Source organism: Onychomys torridus, chromosome 16 (assembly GCF_903995425.1).
Source record: "Onychomys torridus chromosome 16, mOncTor1.1, whole genome shotgun sequence".
Taxonomy (NCBI): domain Eukaryota; kingdom Metazoa; phylum Chordata; class Mammalia; order Rodentia; family Cricetidae; genus Onychomys; species Onychomys torridus.
The window spans coordinates 59393754-59412821 of record NC_050458.1 but is presented as its reverse complement, the minus strand read 5'-3'; the positions used below and the strand labels follow the sequence as shown (position 1 = coordinate 59412821).

The following is a 19068-nucleotide window of genomic DNA, read 5'->3' as shown; positions in this document are numbered from 1 at the left end:
CAGCCCTTTGATATCACAACACTTTAAAAAGAATCAAGATGTTTTTAATAAGGCTCAGATATCTTGGGGGAAAGTAAGGATAAAAATGAAGGTTCTTAACTGTAGCCAAACAGAGACCCTCAGTCCAGTATCTGCAACTCTGAAACACCAGGCCCAAGTTTGTATAAATATGTCAGCAAGTTCTTTTAGTGGCAAAACCTAACCCCAGCTCACACAAGGGCTGTTTTTAGTCCTGTTTCCTCTTCCCACGTGATATCTATAGAAACAGACATCCAGCTACTATTCATACTAACAAGTTTGACAGTGGGTCATTTAGCAGTGTGACCAGCTGAACACAGAAACATGCACTACATTTTAAGAAAGGAATCTCTCCTCGTGGTTTGGGAAAAGAGCGATGGCCCAGGTCAAGCCTGGTGAGACATGTGCACAGTCTTCCTGACAAATGGCCGCTGCCTGTTTGCTCCCCATGAGGCAGAACCTTCTCTCTCCTCCTTCAGCCCCAAGATGATCAGACTGCCGAGCATCCCACCCAGTCTGTCCTAGCTACCTCCAGTCCCACCCTGACGCTCACCCCTCAGGTCCCACCAGCCCTGGAAGCTTCACATTCTCTCCTCTTCACATCCTGCTTGACTTGCCCTCACTCCCTCCCTACTGCGCATGGGCCTGAACACTCTCAACCCCTAATTAAGGAAATCTCTAACTCCCCAGTCTCTCCTTTACAACTCCCCTCAGACCCTGCCTCATTAACTCCCCCAGTAACTATGCCATCATTTCATAGTTTCTTCAGATTTTCCCCAAACTCAGAGAACATAAGTCTAAAGTCCCAACACTAGCATTTAAAGACCAAAGAACTTGCGACCCAACCAACCTGAGCACTGTTTCTCCTGCTCTTTCTTAATGCAAGCCTTTCACAACCTCATTCCAGACAAGTCCTGTTTCTCCTCTTACCACCACGCCCATATTTAAAAACCTGACTCATCATTATCTCCTATGCTCACATCACCATTTACCCCATGTCCTGACCTCTTCATTTCTGTGGTTCTCCTTCTTTCTTGGGATGGTTAGTGCATTGGTCCACAAGGGTGAAGGGGGTAGAAGCTAGGAACAGGGTTCTAATGGCTGTGGATATGATGGAGGCAGCCCTCTGGGAGATGACTGGCGAATCAGCTCAACTTTATTCCAGAGTATAGAAAATACATAGGATTGGGGAGCTTAGCCACAAATCTATTTGTATTAAGTGGCACGCTCCTATCATAAGGCTTCCTATGTGGCAGCAGGGTCCTATGGCAAAGCTCCTAGTACAAGTCTTAGTTAGCATATGTGCAGCAGCGGGGGAAGGCTTCCAGCAGGAAGGTGCCAAGGGTCATGCTAGAGATAAATCAGGCATCCAGGCTTAGAGACAGCTTTCAGATAAGGTCAGTCCTCAGGGCCCAGAGATGTTCTCCAGATAAGGGCAGGTAGAGAGCAGGAAGTCTTGATGGGGAGAGAGTCCCTCATGTTGTTGAGTTCTGGAGAGAGCTGTCAGGCCTAATAGACTGCAACCTCTGACCATCAAAGCCTCCCAACACATTTCTACCCAGTCTCACTCTTGATTTATACTCAGTTGAGGTCCCATGAGGGCATGAAAGCTTCTTTTCAGCTTCCTAGCCCACTGTGACCTCCCCTCTTGAATTCCCACATCACTCAGTGTAGACTATTCATTTGATACTTGATATGCATTTCCTTTTATTATCAGAGTATTTAATTTTTCATGCCTATGTATCTTCTCTCTTTAACCAGATTTTAAATTCTCTATCTCATATTTTATGAATGAACAAATGAATACCTTTCTATAGTTTCCAATGAAAAGGCAACATCAGCAAAATCAACATAGGAAAGATGAAGACATCTTTATCCAGTCCTTTAAATGTATTGAATACTGTGTGTCAGGCACTGTTTAGTCCCTGAGGATCAGATGGAAAATATCAGCATATGGCCTACTCTCAAAGGGCTTGTGGTATAGCTTAGGGACTAAATATATACATACATATATATGTATATATATACATATGTATATATATATACATATATATGTATACACACACAACTGTTTCATTAATATTCTGTTGGGGGCTGGGCAATGTAAACAGGCTGTGCTGGATAGTTTTATGTCAACTTAACACAAGCTAGAGTCATCTGAAAGGAGGGAACCTCAATTGAGAAAATGCCTCCATAAGATCTGACTATGGGGCATTTTCTTAATTAGTGATTGATGCGACAGGCAGAATATAGTACTATAAACTTGTTCTTATGTTTAAATATTATGCTCTGTCCTTTTATGGAAGCTTAAGACTAAAAAAATGGAAATCCACATGTGCACTGGTATCTCACCATTCAACACTGCCTGCACAAAACAGAAGGAAGAACAAACCACTTACTAAAATTTATAACAAGGAAATCCTAACATTTTGCAGAGACAACTCCTGTATGGGCCTTGAAATCACCATTACTGCAGACAGCCGAAGGAGGTAAAGCTTTCTATTGCCCCATCTGCCTGGGTTCCTGTTGTGGGATATCTGTACACTGTGTGGAGAGGTATTTGCTGTGATTGGTGTAATAAAAAGCTAGGCAGAAGGTATGGGAGGGATTTCCAGAGAAAGAAAGGAAGAGGAGGGGAATGGCGGCACACAGGAGATGATGCTGTGGAGATGTGGAGGTGGACCACACACAATGAGAAAGGTTAAAAGTCACATGGTGAAATGTAGATTAATAGAAATGGGTTCATTTAAGTTCTAAGAGCTAGTGGGACAAGACTAAGCTACAGGCCAAGCTTTCATAATTAATAAGAAGTCTCCAAGTCATTATTTTGGAGCTGGCCGGCTGCCCAAAGAAAAATCCAACTACAGGTTCCATGGAAGTTCAGAACTCACAGAATAACACAGCTCACAGAGTCAAAGTACATTAGGTTTTCCTGTTTTTCTATGACCCTGACTTTCTGATTCATGTACTAGTGCACATATTGTTGGGAATAACTTCAATTTATATATAGAATAAAAATTAATTATTTAATAAACTTAAGAAATTAAATTCCCTTCTCATAAATATTACAAGCAGAATTTCTCTATCCATGGATATAAAATCATGCCAGAACATATTATTTGAATGGATATAAAATAAAAAGCTAGATTCATTCAAGCAAACAGAAAAGAGAGACACCAGAGTGTTCAAACCGATGATTCAACAGAGCTCACTTCTGATAAATCTTTATACCACATTCAACAAGAGTTAGTCTTGAAACTGAAAAAATTCTTTTGAATGTGCTCCTCAGTCACTTGCCCCTGCTAGTACAGCGAAGAAGGCCTATAATCCCAGAGCTTGAGGAGCTGAGACAGGAAGATTGAGAGTTGGAGGCCATCTTGGGCCACAAAGCAAGACCCTGTCTTAACACAAAAAGCACGCTGCTTCTATGTAGCTATAAAACTGCAATTGTAACATTGTATCTACATAGCTGTAAAACTGCAATCATAACATTTTATCTATATAGCTATAAATTTGCAATTGTAACATTGTATCTCACACATAAATCAGTAACCATTCAACCTGTTAAAGAGGTGCTCACCAGTTCACCCCAGTCCCTCATTTTGTATATAAATTAATAGCATCCTGTTGTTCTTTTGAAGTTTCCTAAGAAGAGTTAGTAAAGTATATGAGAGCTATAGAGTGAACTGAAGGAGGTAGGGAATTTTATTTAATATCTACATCTGACATTTTATTAGAGAATTACAGTAAGCGAAACTGCTGCACAGACAGCACAAAAAACACTCTGATCATTTCACAAACCATCCTGGTATTTCTGTAGCACAAAGTTCTCTGCTTGTGACTTAGCTTCAGTCCCCTCAGCATGCACACACCATCAACAACATCACTGTCATGGACTTGTATCCTCACATCATTAAAGGCTTAAATATAGCTTTTTAAAAATGAATTATGTATAAAGGCTAGTTATCTGGGAACCAAGACAGAAACATTTATCTCTTATCAAGCCAATAAGAACATTGGTGCTTGCATTAAAGTTTGGATCCTTTCCCACAATGCTGCAGGCTGTCAGCTGAGGCCATCCTGCCCCCACTGCTTTGCAGCAAGTAGACTCCTGTGGAGAGAAGACACCCGGAATAATGCCGGAGGGCTTCAGAAAGCAACTTGAGGGGGTGATGCTTGAACTAGGATTTGAAAGGGGAAAGAAGTTGGCTGAGCCGTCAGAGGAGGCCAAAGTGACATTGGAGGGCCATGGAAAAGGGACAGAGAAAAAGGCAGAGGTTTGAGGGTAACACACTGTGCACTGTGGAAAGGCTAGAGTCAGGCTGGAGCAGTCATCAAGAGCTCAGCCACCCATCCAAACCATTTGGATTCCATCTTGTAGATGATAGGAGTCACTTAGCAATATAGTAAAATCACTCTATAATCCAGAGTGAACCAGAGGCAAAGAGACTAGCCAGGAGGGATGATTTAGGGTTCCTGGGCCAAGGAGGAAGAGAGATGTAAAGAGACAGAGAACACAGGTTTTGAGTTGGTCGGGAAGCTCAGCCAGGAGGCCACACTCCATCACTCACAAAACTTGCAAACTACTTACTCCTTCTCTAAGATATACATACCACTCCGGAGATTTTGAGTAAGGGGAGGAAAAAGGTAATAAAACTGACGTTGAAATCTTTTCTATTGTAAGCAGAAAAGTTAAGATGCACTTTTGCACTATTTTAAAATAGTTCATGCTCAGTAAACCACTTGAAATCTAGAGTGCTTTTTCAGAGCTAAACCACTTATACTAACAGGAGATTTGACAAGCAAGCCGTGATTGACATCTGGTTCCAGTATAAGAGACAGAATTTATAGGAGAATAACTTGGCAACATGTAGCAATTTCCAAGTCAAATCACCTACCCTCATTATCAAGCCATTATTTTAACTAGATGGTTCCCAGTCATCCTTTCTTTCATACATTCAGATGCTTTTCTCCAGCCTTAACAGTCTGGCCCATTTGCCAGAACGACTGCGGTTTTCAAAGTTCCCCCAATGGCTGACCAACACCTGTAGCCATTACTCGTAAGGAAACCTACTGACTTCTCTCTCCAGAACTCCTTACCCATTGTGGAAACTGAGTCTTTCACATTCACCACCCACCCTTTACTGCTTCTACACATGTGATTACTACATATAGTGCCATGCCTGTTCTATATCTGATGGGAGAGAGCCAACTAACACTATGTTGCTGTGTATCCCCTGTGTCAATGACCTGTCCCTCCTGACCACCCAATGGAACCCTAAGGACCACACCCTGGAAATCACCACTACAGAATGACTGTCACTCAACCACACCCACAAATCTTCGCCCTTTCATTATTTCCACTTCACTTGAACTCTAGAATGCTTGGTGTTCAACTAAGTCTTCAAGCTCTTTCAGGCTGCTTCCAGACTGTTAGCTCCCTTCCTGTGCAGCCAGATTCCCTTTGGCCAGCTTTTATTTGCAAGATGCAAATTGGAGCCATCCCCACCAGACTTTCAGATCTAGGGCCTGGGGACTGTGCTGGACAATTCAGAATGGCACCATTCACATTTGTAAGTGGTTACCCCGGTGGCTCACTGTGATAATCAGCAGCAACCTGTCCACCTGGCCCTGGCCCACTGACCTCCTTCGACCCAGTGTTCCAAACCTTGACCACGTGGCTTAAAGTCCCTTATTATCCAACCATCTTTCTTTTTTGTTCTTCGTGGTAAAGTGAGGGTTGTCAGTGGGGAGATGCTCTCCTCCTTCCCTCCCCACCTCAGATACACCTACGTCAGCATCTTCACTCAGGCCTGCATCTAAGGAATAGGGTCTCTGCTCTTGCCCCCTGTAAAGCTACGATTTCTTCCCATATTCTCAGCCCAAGACTAAAGAGATACAATCATATTTATTTGTTCTGTAAAGATGTTCTGTCTAAATCACCCTAGAATTCCCCACCTCAATTGTTATCACCGCCGAATACAATACTCTTTTATTTCCCGACTTGCTCTCCTGCTGAGTACAATGCGTTTTTATTAAAGTCTCTTAGTGACAGACCAAGCTGCAGCTCTCACATCTGATTTCATCCTGCTGGTGTTTCAGCTCATCAAGTATTGCACAGTTATCTGTCTACCTCCCTCCAACAGAAGGTAAGTGTTCATGAGAGCAGAGGCTTTGCCTCTTACATGTTCTAGCCTAGTGTCTGGTGTGTAATAAGTGAATATCTGTTGGATAAATATCTCTACTTCTTGACCAACATCAATTAGGCCAGCAGCAGGAACCACATCCCACTGGGTCAGTCAGTCTCTTCCCTGGGAGTTTGAACTTGGGTAAAGCTAGTCTAACTGAGTAAATGCACACTGAGTCTCATCCTGACCAAGCTCTGGGCCTTGATCACCCCAAAGTCCAAAGTGAATTTCCTCCTCAGCCTTTGTGCAATACTCCAGTATCCTTATAACTAGTTACTTGTTGATTTATTTATGTATTATGTATATGGGAGTTTTCTATCTGCATGTATGTCTGCATGCATAGGATCCCATGAGACTACAGTTATAGATGGTTGTGAACCGCCATATAGGTGCTAGGAATTGAACTCAGGACTTCTGGAAGAGCCGCCAATGCTCTTAACCAAAAAGTCCATCCCTTTAGCACAATGGTTCTCAACCTGTGAGTCATGACCCCTTTAGGGGGGGTCACATATCAGCTATCCTGCATATCAGATAGTTACATTATAGTTCACAATGTAATACAGTTATGAAGCAGCAACAAAATAATTTTATGGCTGGGGGTCACCACAACATGAGGAACTGTTTTAAAGGGTCATAGCATTAGGAAGGTTGAGAACCACTGCTCTAGCACATAACTCGTTACTTTTTAACTTAAACTAATGTTTCTGATATTTGTTGCCAAGAGGTTCTGTTCTTTAGTATACTGTACTATTCAGGTTCCAAATAAACATTATAAAGCCAAAGTTGTGATTTTGTTTTTTTAACCAGGGGATGGGACTTAACAATGGGGGTTAAGAAATGGCTCAGAGGGAAGGGTCTATTGCCACAAACCCTGGTGACTTGGGTTTAATTCTTGAAAGCCACATGGTGCAAGGAGAGAACCAACTTCTCTTAGCTGTTCTCTGAACACACACACCCCACACTAAATAAATAAATGCAAAAAGGATTTTTATGATGCAAAAAAAGTGCTGTCTATAATTTCATATACATAATATATGTGTGTGTGTGTGTGTGTGTATATACATACATATACATACATACACACACACACACACACACACACACACACACATACATATATATATATATATGGCTAGCAGTTAGCTTACTTTAGTGAAGTGTGTGCTACAGAAGACACTGTCTTTACAATTTGCACTCTTCACTATACCACACTTAGGGCTATTTTCATTTTTTTTTTTTTTGGTTTAAGCCATTTTTAAGTGAAATCTGATATCAATTTTATTTCATGACCATTTCCCTTAAACATCAAGCAAAGGAAAATTAACGAATCTGCCTAACGACAATAGCCCAGAACAGACTGAGGCTAGAGGACAAGCTGTAAGCATCTGGCACTGTGTTTTGGAAACAGACAGCTCTGGCTCAGAGAATCAAAAGTCAAGAGCCAGCAGCATGGCAGCACATGGTACTTACCAAATAAACGCTGATGGAACAGAAACTTGCCAGCAATTAGTCCTATGAGGATGGCCAGTAGCCATAGAAGCACCTTCAAAATCCTCCAGCCGACTCCTCTAGGGTATTTATTGGTTACAAACGAAAAACAGTTCCCAACAACAATAACATTGGCTTCTGTCTGGCTGTGAGAAACTGGGTCCTCGGCAAATATCAAGAAGTTGAAGAAGATGACCAGGTAAGCCACGATCATGCGAGACCAAGGATGCTGGAAGTAGTAGCGGAAGTCTTTACCCATCCTTCAAGCCTTCGACGCTGCTTTACCTGTAAGGAAAAAGATACAGAAATAAAGCAGGAAAGTGGGCCATCTCTCCATCATTGCCTGTTCAGACCTATAACAGCTCCACACGAAGATATGTGGGAATCACCACCCCTGTCCCTGCCGAGGGCACCAAGTCTCAGGTTGAAGAAAGTTAACTCTTCCTTCACCCTCCCATCTATTTTTATCTCCTATCACTGGAGGGCTAGTGGGCAGACCATAAAAGAAAGGAGAGGAAGGAGCAAGGGATGGAAGAACCCTGTAATCCCACCACTTGGGAGGCAAAGGCAGAAGTTTTTAGAGTTCAAGGCCAGGCCGAGCTACTTAGCAAGTTTGAGGCCAGCCAGGTCTACATGAGACTATTTTTAAAAAGTGAGATAATGACTAAGATGACATGGTGGGGAGAGAGGGGTACAGAGCACAAAATCTACACAGTGCCTTTACACATTTTACCTTTGATAAGCCTACAAAGCTGTTTAAATCTTTGCGGGATCAGAAGTGAACTGAACACACACATTACAAACACCTTGTCCAAGTCCCTCTGGGCCCAGCTGTAAGTAAGTAATTTGATGGATACAAGATATACTTCCGAATCTTTTTCTAGACATTGCCAAATGGGTACATGGGCAGAAAATTTAAAAAACACCAAAAAACCTTTTATGGCCTGGTTAAATTAAGCAAGATTTTAATATAGCTAAATCTACACTAAGCATATCCTGGGGGGGGGGGGGGGTAGGCAGAGCTGGACCACTCTGCTTGTGAGGGGCAATAAAAAGGAAGATTTCAGTGAAAGACCTGGCCAGGTTCACGTTACAGGCTGCTAAGCAGGATGGTTTCCTGGGTGGAGACCCAGGCTGCTCCTTCCAGGCAGTGGCAGTAATTTGCAAGGGCACAGGGCATTGCAAAATCCCATTATCTCCATAGCAATGGTTAGGACCTGCACACACCCTTCTTAACATGCACATGCCCAGGTCCACAGCCCTGCTCACGTCCAACCTTCTTAAGAGCGACCCACAAATCCCCTACACTGTAACCCCTACATTGGGCCTGCCTGCCTAAATCTACCTGGTCTTGGGGAGAGGACCCTATAGCTAATGCTAGTGTTCATCTGATTTGGCTCTCAGACTCAGCTATATTGGTTTCTTCAACAATAATAACTATCTATATATTGAAAAACAATGCTAATAAAGGATAGACTTTGACTTCCATTGACCAGTTCATTTTTCTTCTTTCTCAATTTTTAAAAATAAGTCCAAGGCGATTAAAAGCAGGGCGTGGGGTGGGGGGGGCGGCACAGCGGGACAGGGACAACAATCCTGGCAAAGTCCACGCAGCTGTGTGCTGGATGTCTGCATGTATCATTAGTATGTCAGTTTGGGGTCATAACAACCTGCTAAATGCTGTTATTACCCTTCCCACGCCTTCATTTTACAGAGAGGGAACAGAGACTCTCAGTTTTGGAGCCATCCAGCCAGAGAGCTGTGCTCTGAGTCTCTGGGGTCTGACCCCAGGAAATAACAGCCCCCTCCCATGCACAGTAGACAGGGCAGCTTTAGGCACTCTCCACATCTAGCAGGGAGGAGCCAGGGCCCAGCCTCTAGGATGGTAAACCTTGCATACTTCCTAGAGATACTTTTGCCTCTAGAGGCAATAGCAGAAAATCTGTAATAAAGCTTACTATTCCCCCAGGAAAATTGTATAAATGAAAGAATCCTTCACAGATCCTGAACACTTGGAGAAGGCAGGGGGTAGGGTATTGATAAAGGTTTTCATTTATCCCTGAATGGAAGTATAACCAATGACACACTAGCCTGAAGTGATTCAAAGTCAATGGAAGATCTAAGAACAGGCTCCAAGGCCCCAAAACCCCATCCTATACCTCTGGCTCATGAATGCCAATTAAAGCCATAATCTAAGTTAATGAAAATTTGTTACAACTGTTTTAGAGAAGCAACGTTAACACGCACAAGGATTGGCCATAGAATTCACCCAAACTGATTAGTCCTGCATCTTCAGTTCACAAGCCTGCCAAGCAATGGCAAGCCCCAGAAGGTCTTCATAAACATTCAGAAAGGCCTGTTCCCAGGGTCGTAAGACTGGGACCTTGCACGTAGGCTATGCACTACAACAGGTGTAGTGCTCACACCTAAGAGCAAAGCAAACCGTGAAGAATGAAAATGAATGGCATGCATGCCCGTGGCAGTTGACACAGGAATGAGCCCACCGCTAACAACATTTCATGCAGAGACCGTGGACCTGTCCAAAAACCACCACCCTACAGCAATTCCCCAAGACTCACCCCAACGACCCCAGGTCGTAACAGACTCTCCTACAGGCCTAGCAACAGAGACACACAGGCACGGGTGTCCTTTAAGTCTCTCTCCTAGGTGACTATGCTCCTCTCTTACCAGCGGCGATCCTGGTGCCTCCTCTCCCACGGCAGGTGCACAGGCATTGGCATAGGGGTGAGAACCCAGAGAATAAACATCAACCCTTGACTCTTTTTGTAACATGAAATACTCTGCCTTGCACTGCTGTTTGTTTTGTTTTGTTTTAACTTCAGAATCTTGCTTTGTGAGCAATAGAATGTCCACACGCCTGAGTGAAATGAGCGCATTCAAAAATGTTTGGAGACAGCTGCTGCTACCCAGAACGTACACTCTTTTGGGAGGCAGAACTATAGCACCAAGCAGGAACCCTACACCAGTGCATGATCTCAGTTAATCCCAAGTGATGCTATGAATGTTCCTGTCGCTATCATGTTACAGATAAGGAAATGAAAACTCCAAGCACTAGCTCACAGACCCAACAAATAAAAAAAAGTCAGAATTTTAATGTCCAGGCCTTGTTACCCTTTCTCGTTTGCCAGTGCTGGAGGGTCGGTCTTACAAAAAGCTGTTTCTGCCATGCTTCAGAATTGGCTCATTATCTCCTTCAACAGTTCAGTGACTTCGATCCTAGCAGAATGAAGCAGGACCCTGATACTGATCATTTGGTCTTTCTGTGAGAAACATTAGGATAGATTTATTGTTTCCTTACATCCCAAAGTTAAAGTGGTATTTTTTCAGGGGAGCCCATAACTCAAACACTCACACAGTAACTTGGGGATCTTTGCCCATCACTATTAAGCAACTCTAGACACAAGGATGTCAAGTTTGTCTAGTTGTAGCCCTGCTTTCTGGTTCTTTAGATATCCCGGTAAGGTCCAGAATGCCAAACCCATTTCTACCTCTGTAGTTCATAAGCATCTTCAGAGACCACAGGTTCATCTGTCGACCCTGTCATTAAGAATCCAGGATTGAGAATTTTCTGACAGACTATTATGCTACTAGGCACAGAATTTGCACATATTTCTCTTTTTGTTTTTAAAAATTCCAACCCCACAACTGTATGTGGGAATGCCTTTATCTTTACTCTTAGCAATTCCTAGTGAAATCACCCACTTACACGTTTATCTTCTTCACTCAATACTCCTTAGAGAGATCATAAGGGACTGTTTCCTTCCAGGGCAGAGCACAGTGCTGAGCGCAGAGTGGGCAATCGATAGATGTCTCCAAAAGACAGAGCCAGGTGACAGTCAACATTTACTAAAGAAAAGATAAAAGGCCGGCATCCAACCCTAAGCCTGCAAAGATGGCACTGCCAGCTAGTCATGGCCCTGGCCACCAGTGCCTGGCTCTGCAATATCATCGCTGTCACGAAGGGTTAACATTTACTGAGGATTCACTGGACATCAGCCTCTATATTAGTGAGCTTTGCAATCATCTCTAGTAGATCGAGTAGCAGCCCAGTCAAGAAAACACTCTTATTTTCCTATTTCATAAACATGGATGCTGGAACCAGGAGAGTTTGGTACCTTCTGCAGAACAGTAAAGCTGGTCAGAGGTGTGATTCAAAGGTGGACTACCCAGCACCAATGCTTTAACTATGGTTTCCCTGCACAAAACTTTGCCCTTTGCATGCATGTTAAGAAGTATTTCTAAAGTTTTCAAAACACTTCTGAGATGATGAGTCTATTGTTACTAAGCCACATGACTCTTGACAGCATAATCAGAAAGAACCAAGAACCACAAGATGGTTCAGTCTTATCCCTTGGTTTGGAGCACCAGCTTAAGTAGCTGAGTTGATCTGCTGGTGCTTTGGGAAGACACTGCTGACATTCAGTCTGACTCTCAGGAGGAGAAAACTCCTTGCCCCTTAATTCTCTCATCAGCAAGGACAGTGAGGTGATGCCACCATTAATGCCATAGAAGCCTTCGGTTTTATACACAGCAGCTATGATGACCCTGTTGGTAACCACAGGCTGAAAATGGCCATTCGTCAACTGCTATAGCAGCTCCACGTGCTATCCAGTTCCAATGTGGATTTATATCAGATGACTAAAATGTCACATATTTGACCAAAAGCTGACATTCTAAAGGAACATGAAGAAGAAATGAAAGAAAGGACCTCTAGCTAGATCAAAGGAGTTTGTAAAGAAAATATTGTTCTGTAGTCACTGAGCCGAGAACATGAGATCAAAGGCTTCTAAGAGAAGACTGACAGAAAAAAATGGTGAAGTCTGGCTTTAATTTCAGAATAGATGGATAGATGGATGGTTGGATGGATGGATGGATGGATGGATGGATGGATGGATGGATAACAGAGTAACCTTGGGTGATAGAAATGTACCAAGTTCCCATTTCAGAGAGAGTGGACCATGGATTAGAAGGTTACTGATAAGGGACCTGTTTTCAGGGCTTCTGATAGTTTCTTTATAAGGGACAAATACTAAACACTTGAGATAGTATTTTTTAAAACTAATAGGGAAAAGTAAAGCAGAGATAATTCGGGGGGCATTGAAGGCCTCAGAGAAGGAGGTCCAGACCTAGTGCTTCAGGAAGCATGGGGCATCTGAGAAGACTGCATGTGGGAACAAGACCAGGCCTGGAAGCAAGCTCAGGCAGAGGGAAGCAGGGGAGCTAATGGTGTCAGCAGGGTCACGTGTCTGCTGTTCCAGAACATTCTGCAGGAGGGCAAGGGGAAGAAGCAGGGGAACTCATGAGGAAGACATCTGCCAGGTAAGAGACAGGTAGAGGTGTAGGCAGTTTATAAAGCTCAGCTTCCAGACACATAGAAAAGAAGCATCGAGATTTACTGGTGGAGTAGAGGGATGACACCAGTGTCCTGGGGAGAAAAAGAGCACTCCTGGGGTTGGGGATTTAGCTCAGTGGTAGAGCGCTTGCCTAGCAAGTGCAAGGCCCTGGGTTCGATCCTCAGCTCCACACACACAAAAAAAGAAAAAGAAAAAAAAAAAAGAAAAAAAGAAAAGAAAAAGAACACTCCTTTCCAGGGAGAGTTGGCTGCGGTGGAACATCCAAGTCCATAAAAGGAGAAATGGAAAGAAAGTGGATAAACCAAATCCATATACATATTTCCTGGGCCAGACCTAGGTCAGGATAGGCCTCAAGATAAACATAGGCCTTTATCTCAAGTTGAAAGATAAGCAGACTCGTATTAGCAGGGCATGGGGTGGGGTGGGGTGGGGTGAAGGCAATCCTTGAGTATCCTGGGTTCCATCCCTACCACCTCAAAAACAAACAAAACAACAAAGCACAGTTTAGAAGAAGACACAGCACTCACTACAGGTTTTAGGACGCAAACACCAATCACAGATGTACCGTTGGGGTTTTTGCTTTTCCATCCAGTCCAAAGACCACACAGCCTTTTAAAGAAAGTGCAACCTTCTAAAGCAATCGATGCAGCCACCTAAGTGTCCCTGCATAGGGACAGAGATGGAATCTGTGGGTACCCAGCTAATTTACAGGACCACATCCATAAATCACTTCCTCTCTCTTCACATCGTATCAAACTTTTGTAATTTTCCTCCCGCGTTTTCATCCTGCAGTCCTCTGGACATCCATCAAAGCATGTTTTTAACCCAGAAGCCAAAAGCGAAGTTGGTTTGAAGGTCTTCCAGAAAGACAACTTCCCGATGAAATGGCAAAATGGGGATGAGTCCTATGGCTTTATGAAGTGTAGGCAATAGTCATTGTTAGACCCTTTAAAAATGCTCAGATGGCCCTTTCGATAGCATCTGCTTGTCACCATTATTCTCCAAGACAACAATATTTAATGGGTTAAAGTTCATTCGTGCCTGGAATTACCTTTTAAATGACTGGCAGTTTAAAGCAAATTAAGTAAGACTGATGGTTACCAGTTTTCTGATCACAAGAATTAAATGGAGAGTGAGTGGGAGGGGAGTGATGAACGTCTGAGTCAAGATCCCCAACTGCTCTTAAAATGCAAGGACTGGAGGCATAGGAAGATACTATACCCATCATTTAAAAAAAAAAAAAATCAACACAGCAGAAATAGTTTTTTACCGAGATTTTACCACTATAATCAGTAAATTAGAACATTTCAGAAGACAAATCAAACTATAAAAGCTTCCTAGGCTGGGGTGGGGGCACCTCGTGTTTTACATACTTCAACTGACTTTTTTCTTTATGTCCATGCACTAATATCAAGGTAAGTATTACACACACACACACACACACACACACACACACACACACTGATGTTCTACGGAGGGTAGAATGAATCATAGCATCCAAGACGTTCTCTCCCGGGTCAAACACACTTGCGGCCCTATGGTCTTTTTCAAAACAGAAATACAGAAAACTACTTTTGATTCAGTCACGGCGGAGTTCGCAAACACACAGGCCTTTCTATTGCCTTCCTGAAAGGACATCTAGGAAGTGCAACCTGTGCCTTTAGGCAGCAGCCAAGGGGCTTGGGTCCCAGCGCCCCGGAATCGGTGGAGCGGGAAAGTTCCGGCTGCCCACGGCCCCTCCCTCCCCTGCAGCCCCGGCTGCCTCTGTCCCCGCCCGGCTGCCTCTGTCCCCGCCCCTCGGGGTCCCCGCGCCCCGGGGCCGCTGAGCTGCGGGGCTCCGGCCTGCGAGCCTGGGGCTCCGGCCTGGGGCCCGAAGGGCTGCGGGCCGCCTACTCACCGGAGGGCGCGCGGCTCGGCCACCGCGGCGGACGGAGGACGAGCGGCGACACGGGCCGCGGCGCGCTGCTGTCACCCGGCTATAAATACCGCGGCCCACGCCGCCGCCTACGCCGGGCGCCCTCGCCGCTCCCGCCGCGCCGCAGAGTCGGCTCCGGACCGCGCCGGGCACATGCCGCCCCGCCCGCCTCTGCGGAGCCCGAGTCGGCAGGGCAGGGCCGGGAGAGGGCAGGGAGGGCAGGGAGGGCAGGGAGGGCAGGGAGGGGAGGGAGGGGAGGGAGGGGAGGGCAGGGCAGGGGAGGGGAGGGAGGGCAGGGGCAGGGCAGGGGTGCTGCTGCTGCTGCGGCCTAGGGAGAGCGCCCGGCCTCGGCCTGCGGGAACCGCATCGGCTGCACCCTGCGCGGAACCTGCGCGGCCACTGGGAGGATAGCTAACTTTCTAACGCGGCCTCGGGTCACCAGCATCCCTGCCGCTGTGCCCTGATGAGAAGGGGTGGGGGTAGAGAGAACAGCGGTGGGCAGCGGGAGTCTCACACCTGCCTTGGATTGCTTCTCTCTCTCTCTCTCTCTCTCTCTCTCTCTCTCTCTCTCTCTCTCTCTCTCTCTCTCTCTCTCATATATATATATAAAATATATATGTAGTGTGTGTGGTGTGTATGCACACATAAATATGTGAATATATGTGTGCACATATATAGACAGGTACCTGTATGTGTGTGTGTGTGTGTGTGTGTGTGTGTGTGTGTGTATAGATAGATAGTTATGTGTGTGCATATATATACATAGTTATGTATGTGTATATATATACAAATATGATAGTCATTTGTACATGCGTGGTGTGTGTACATAAATACATACATACACACAAATACATACAGATATATACTAACACATACTACACGTGCACAAATATGTAAGCACACATACACTCAAGCACACATGCACATAGATACACATAAGCACATCTTGGACACTTGTCGTCTGGTACGGTCACGTAATTCTCTGCAGTGTGCGTCAGGAGGAACTTCTGACCTGGTCTGAGGAACCCCTTTCTTTTCATCTTGTATGTCTGCTGTTTACTTCACCACTCACAGCAACTTCTCCCTCAGCTTGCTGGTTGCTTTAATGTGTTAAACGAGGCTATATCCAGCATGCTGGTAGCTCCTGCATACTGACAGCCGGTGCTAATGGGTGTGATCACGTTTTGTACAGAGAAATGAAGAGAGAGATAAATCTTGTGTGTTGACAGCAGCAAGTTTAGGAAAGCAAGGGCAGCCCTTTCCCTGGCTGGACTGAGGATTCAGAGTGAGTTGAGTAAGGAGAGGGAGGCAGCTGGGATATCTGCAGATTTTGAAGTGGGGTGGAGAGCAAGTCTTGTGTGAACTGCCAGCCCCCCTGCAGGCTCCACATCTTTGTAACTGACACTGTTGTCATAGTTTATTTTCAGGACATTGTGGCTTAGCAAGTCTCCTTCATGGTGCTTCTGTAAATTTCCTTGAGTGTGTCCTATGCTAGCACTGTGTGCATTTCACTATAACATGTGTTTTTTTACCTTTTTTTTTTTTCGAATTTATTTTATCCCCCATGCTTTAAACTGTTTAAGAACAAAGACAAAAATCTTACCATTGCCCCCTCAATACCTAATGCAATGAAGTCCAGGAATCGTTCAGTGAGCTGAGGATTAATTTCACAGATGAATCATTAGATTCTACTGTGCTTTTATTATTATAATTGGGGTTCTTTCCCAAAACAATTATTAAGCAGTGTAACTGTTTCACACACCTCCTGTATGCTGCATTTCCCTGGACCACCCCTTAAAGAGTGTTCAGTCAGTTGAAACTTGAAAATATGACTTTGTCTAGCCTCAGAAGCATGGAGCTTGTTACCCTACTCAAACTGATCCTTATTTAATAATAACACGAGGAATAAGCTTGGAAAATGTTTCCTGTGTGCTCTTGAGAAGTCAAGGAGGAGGCTTGAAGTGTCTTTAGTATGAATGCCCCCCTTTACCTCCTTCTGGAAGCTTATGGACTCTACTTGGACAGCAATTTAGATGCTCCAGATCAGCCTCATTTTGGGGACCTGAAAGGACAGCATTTTTGCTTGGGTCTTCGTGGGTGACTATAGAGATAAAAGCTCTACTTCTTGTCTACTGAACTCAGTGCACACATGTAACATCTGCATGTGCGACAGTGCCTCCGTGTCTTCCATTAGTGGTCAGAGCCAAGCAGTTCACTCTAGATCTCACACTAGCAACACAAGAGAAGCAAGGGGCAGACAGCACGCAGGGTGGCTTTTTGAGCACACATTTCAGCCTCTCATGCATCCTCTCCATCTGTCAGGGAGCATGTGCATGTAGTAGAATATTATTTTAAGGGGTGTTACTCTTGTTTATGTTGCATTTGTTTGACTCTGTGAAGCTGTGTTCCTGTGCCTGCCTAAAACACCGGACGGTCTAATAAAGAACTGAATGGCCAATAGCGAGGCAGGAGAAAGTGTAGCTGAAAGTTTTCCTGTGTCCCGCCAGGCCGGCAGCAGCTTATAAAATAATTGCTCAGAGGCTTGATATTAATTACAAACTCTTTGGCCTATGGCTCAGGCTCACATTAACTAGCTCTAACAACTTAATTCAATCCATTTCTATTAATCTATATTTTGCCATGCGGCTTAGTGGCATTACCTGTGTTCCATTACATCTTGCTCCCGTGGCAGCACACAGTGTCTCCTCTGACTCTGCCATAGCAACTTCTGTATTCACCAACGGTAGCAACACATATTCACTGCATACAGAAAGACCACCCCACAGCAAGAAAGGATAGAGAGAGCTGACAGGCAGAGAGAATATATAGAAGGTGAAATCTGAGAGGAAAAAGAAGTAACCAGAGAAGGAAGAGGACTCCAGAGACCAACCACCCAACTACACAGGAAGCCATGAAGTAAGAGTAAGATATACAGAAAAGAACAGGAGAAGCCCAGAGGAAAAAGCTAGATGGGACAATTTAAAGTTAAGAAAGCTGGCTAGCAGCAAGCCAAGCTAGGTCCGGGCATTTCATAGTTAAGAATAAGCCTCTATGTGTGATTTATTTGGGAGCTGAGTGGCGGGACCCCCAAAGAGAAAAGAGTAAAAACACCAACAACATGTAGGTTTCACAGTCAAGATGACCTGGAATGGGGAATGTTGGCATGCATTCAGATGCTGCCACTTGCTAGCAATAGCCTGAGGCACATTACTTCAGCAGGAATCTCATGTTTTTTTTCTTTCTTCACCAGTGAAAGGCTGAAATGTTCAAACTTGGCATGGATTAATGACCTGTTTAAGAACAAATCCTACTAAAAACTTAGACCATTGTCCTCCCTGTCTATGCTCATTCCATTCCAGTCCCATAGACAACACATCAGGAGTTTGACGTGCCCTGATGTGCATAAAATACCTTTAGCACTGGGTATGCAGCAGGTGCGATGAATGCCAGTCTTCCTTCCTGTCAGACTTCCTATTTTATGAAGACTACACTCAGAGCCAAACCCATTGATTCCGTCTAAGTGGTGACAGAGAGAGAAGGGCTGAGGAGACAGCTCAGCCAGTAAAAGCTAACTAAGGTTCACACCAGAGACACCACAGAGTAGCCCCTTCCAGCTGTGTTGGCCACCAATGGGTTTCAAAGGCTATAGCTAGGAGTTTACAAGAGAATCCAAGATGGCAGGGCTTCAGAATACCTCTCCCGCCAATCAAATTCCCATCTAACCAGCACCATGTATTTTAAATATGAGTTTAGTAAGCTGGCCACAGTGGAGGACAGAGTCGGGGTAAGGATAGACTTAATTTGCATAATGGTAAAGTTCAATTGACTACTGGCAGGATTAAGAGTTGCCCAGGAAAGAACATTTCTGGGTAAGTTTGTGAGGATTCCAGACCCATTGGCATATGGGACAGTAACAAAGAGGCAAAGACTGTCCCTGAATGTGGGTGACATTATCCACTAGGCTGGGCAGGGCCTGATGGCTCAGAGGTTAAGAGCACTGACTGCTCTTCCAGAGGTTCCTGAGTTCAATTCTCAGCAACCACATGGTGGCTTACAGCCATCTGTAACCAGATCTGATGTCCTC

The 19068-nt window shown here is 44.5% G+C and overlaps 1 protein-coding gene across 1 annotated transcript in view; it reads right to left on the bottom strand.

Annotated features, from left to right (window-relative positions):
• Tmem117 (transmembrane protein 117) overlaps positions 1–15202 on the bottom strand; it is a 444694-nt gene extending 429492 nt beyond the window's left edge. Inside the window, exons 1-2 of the mRNA XM_036208156.1 lie at positions 14967–15202; positions 7677–7979 (exon numbers count right to left, since the gene is read on the bottom strand). Coding sequence (XP_036064049.1) covers positions 7677–7953 — 277 coding nt within the window. The 5' untranslated portion in view covers positions 7954–7979; positions 14967–15202. The remainder of the gene's footprint in view (positions 1–7676; positions 7980–14966) is intronic.
• Between the last annotated feature and the right edge of the window lie 3866 nt (positions 15203–19068).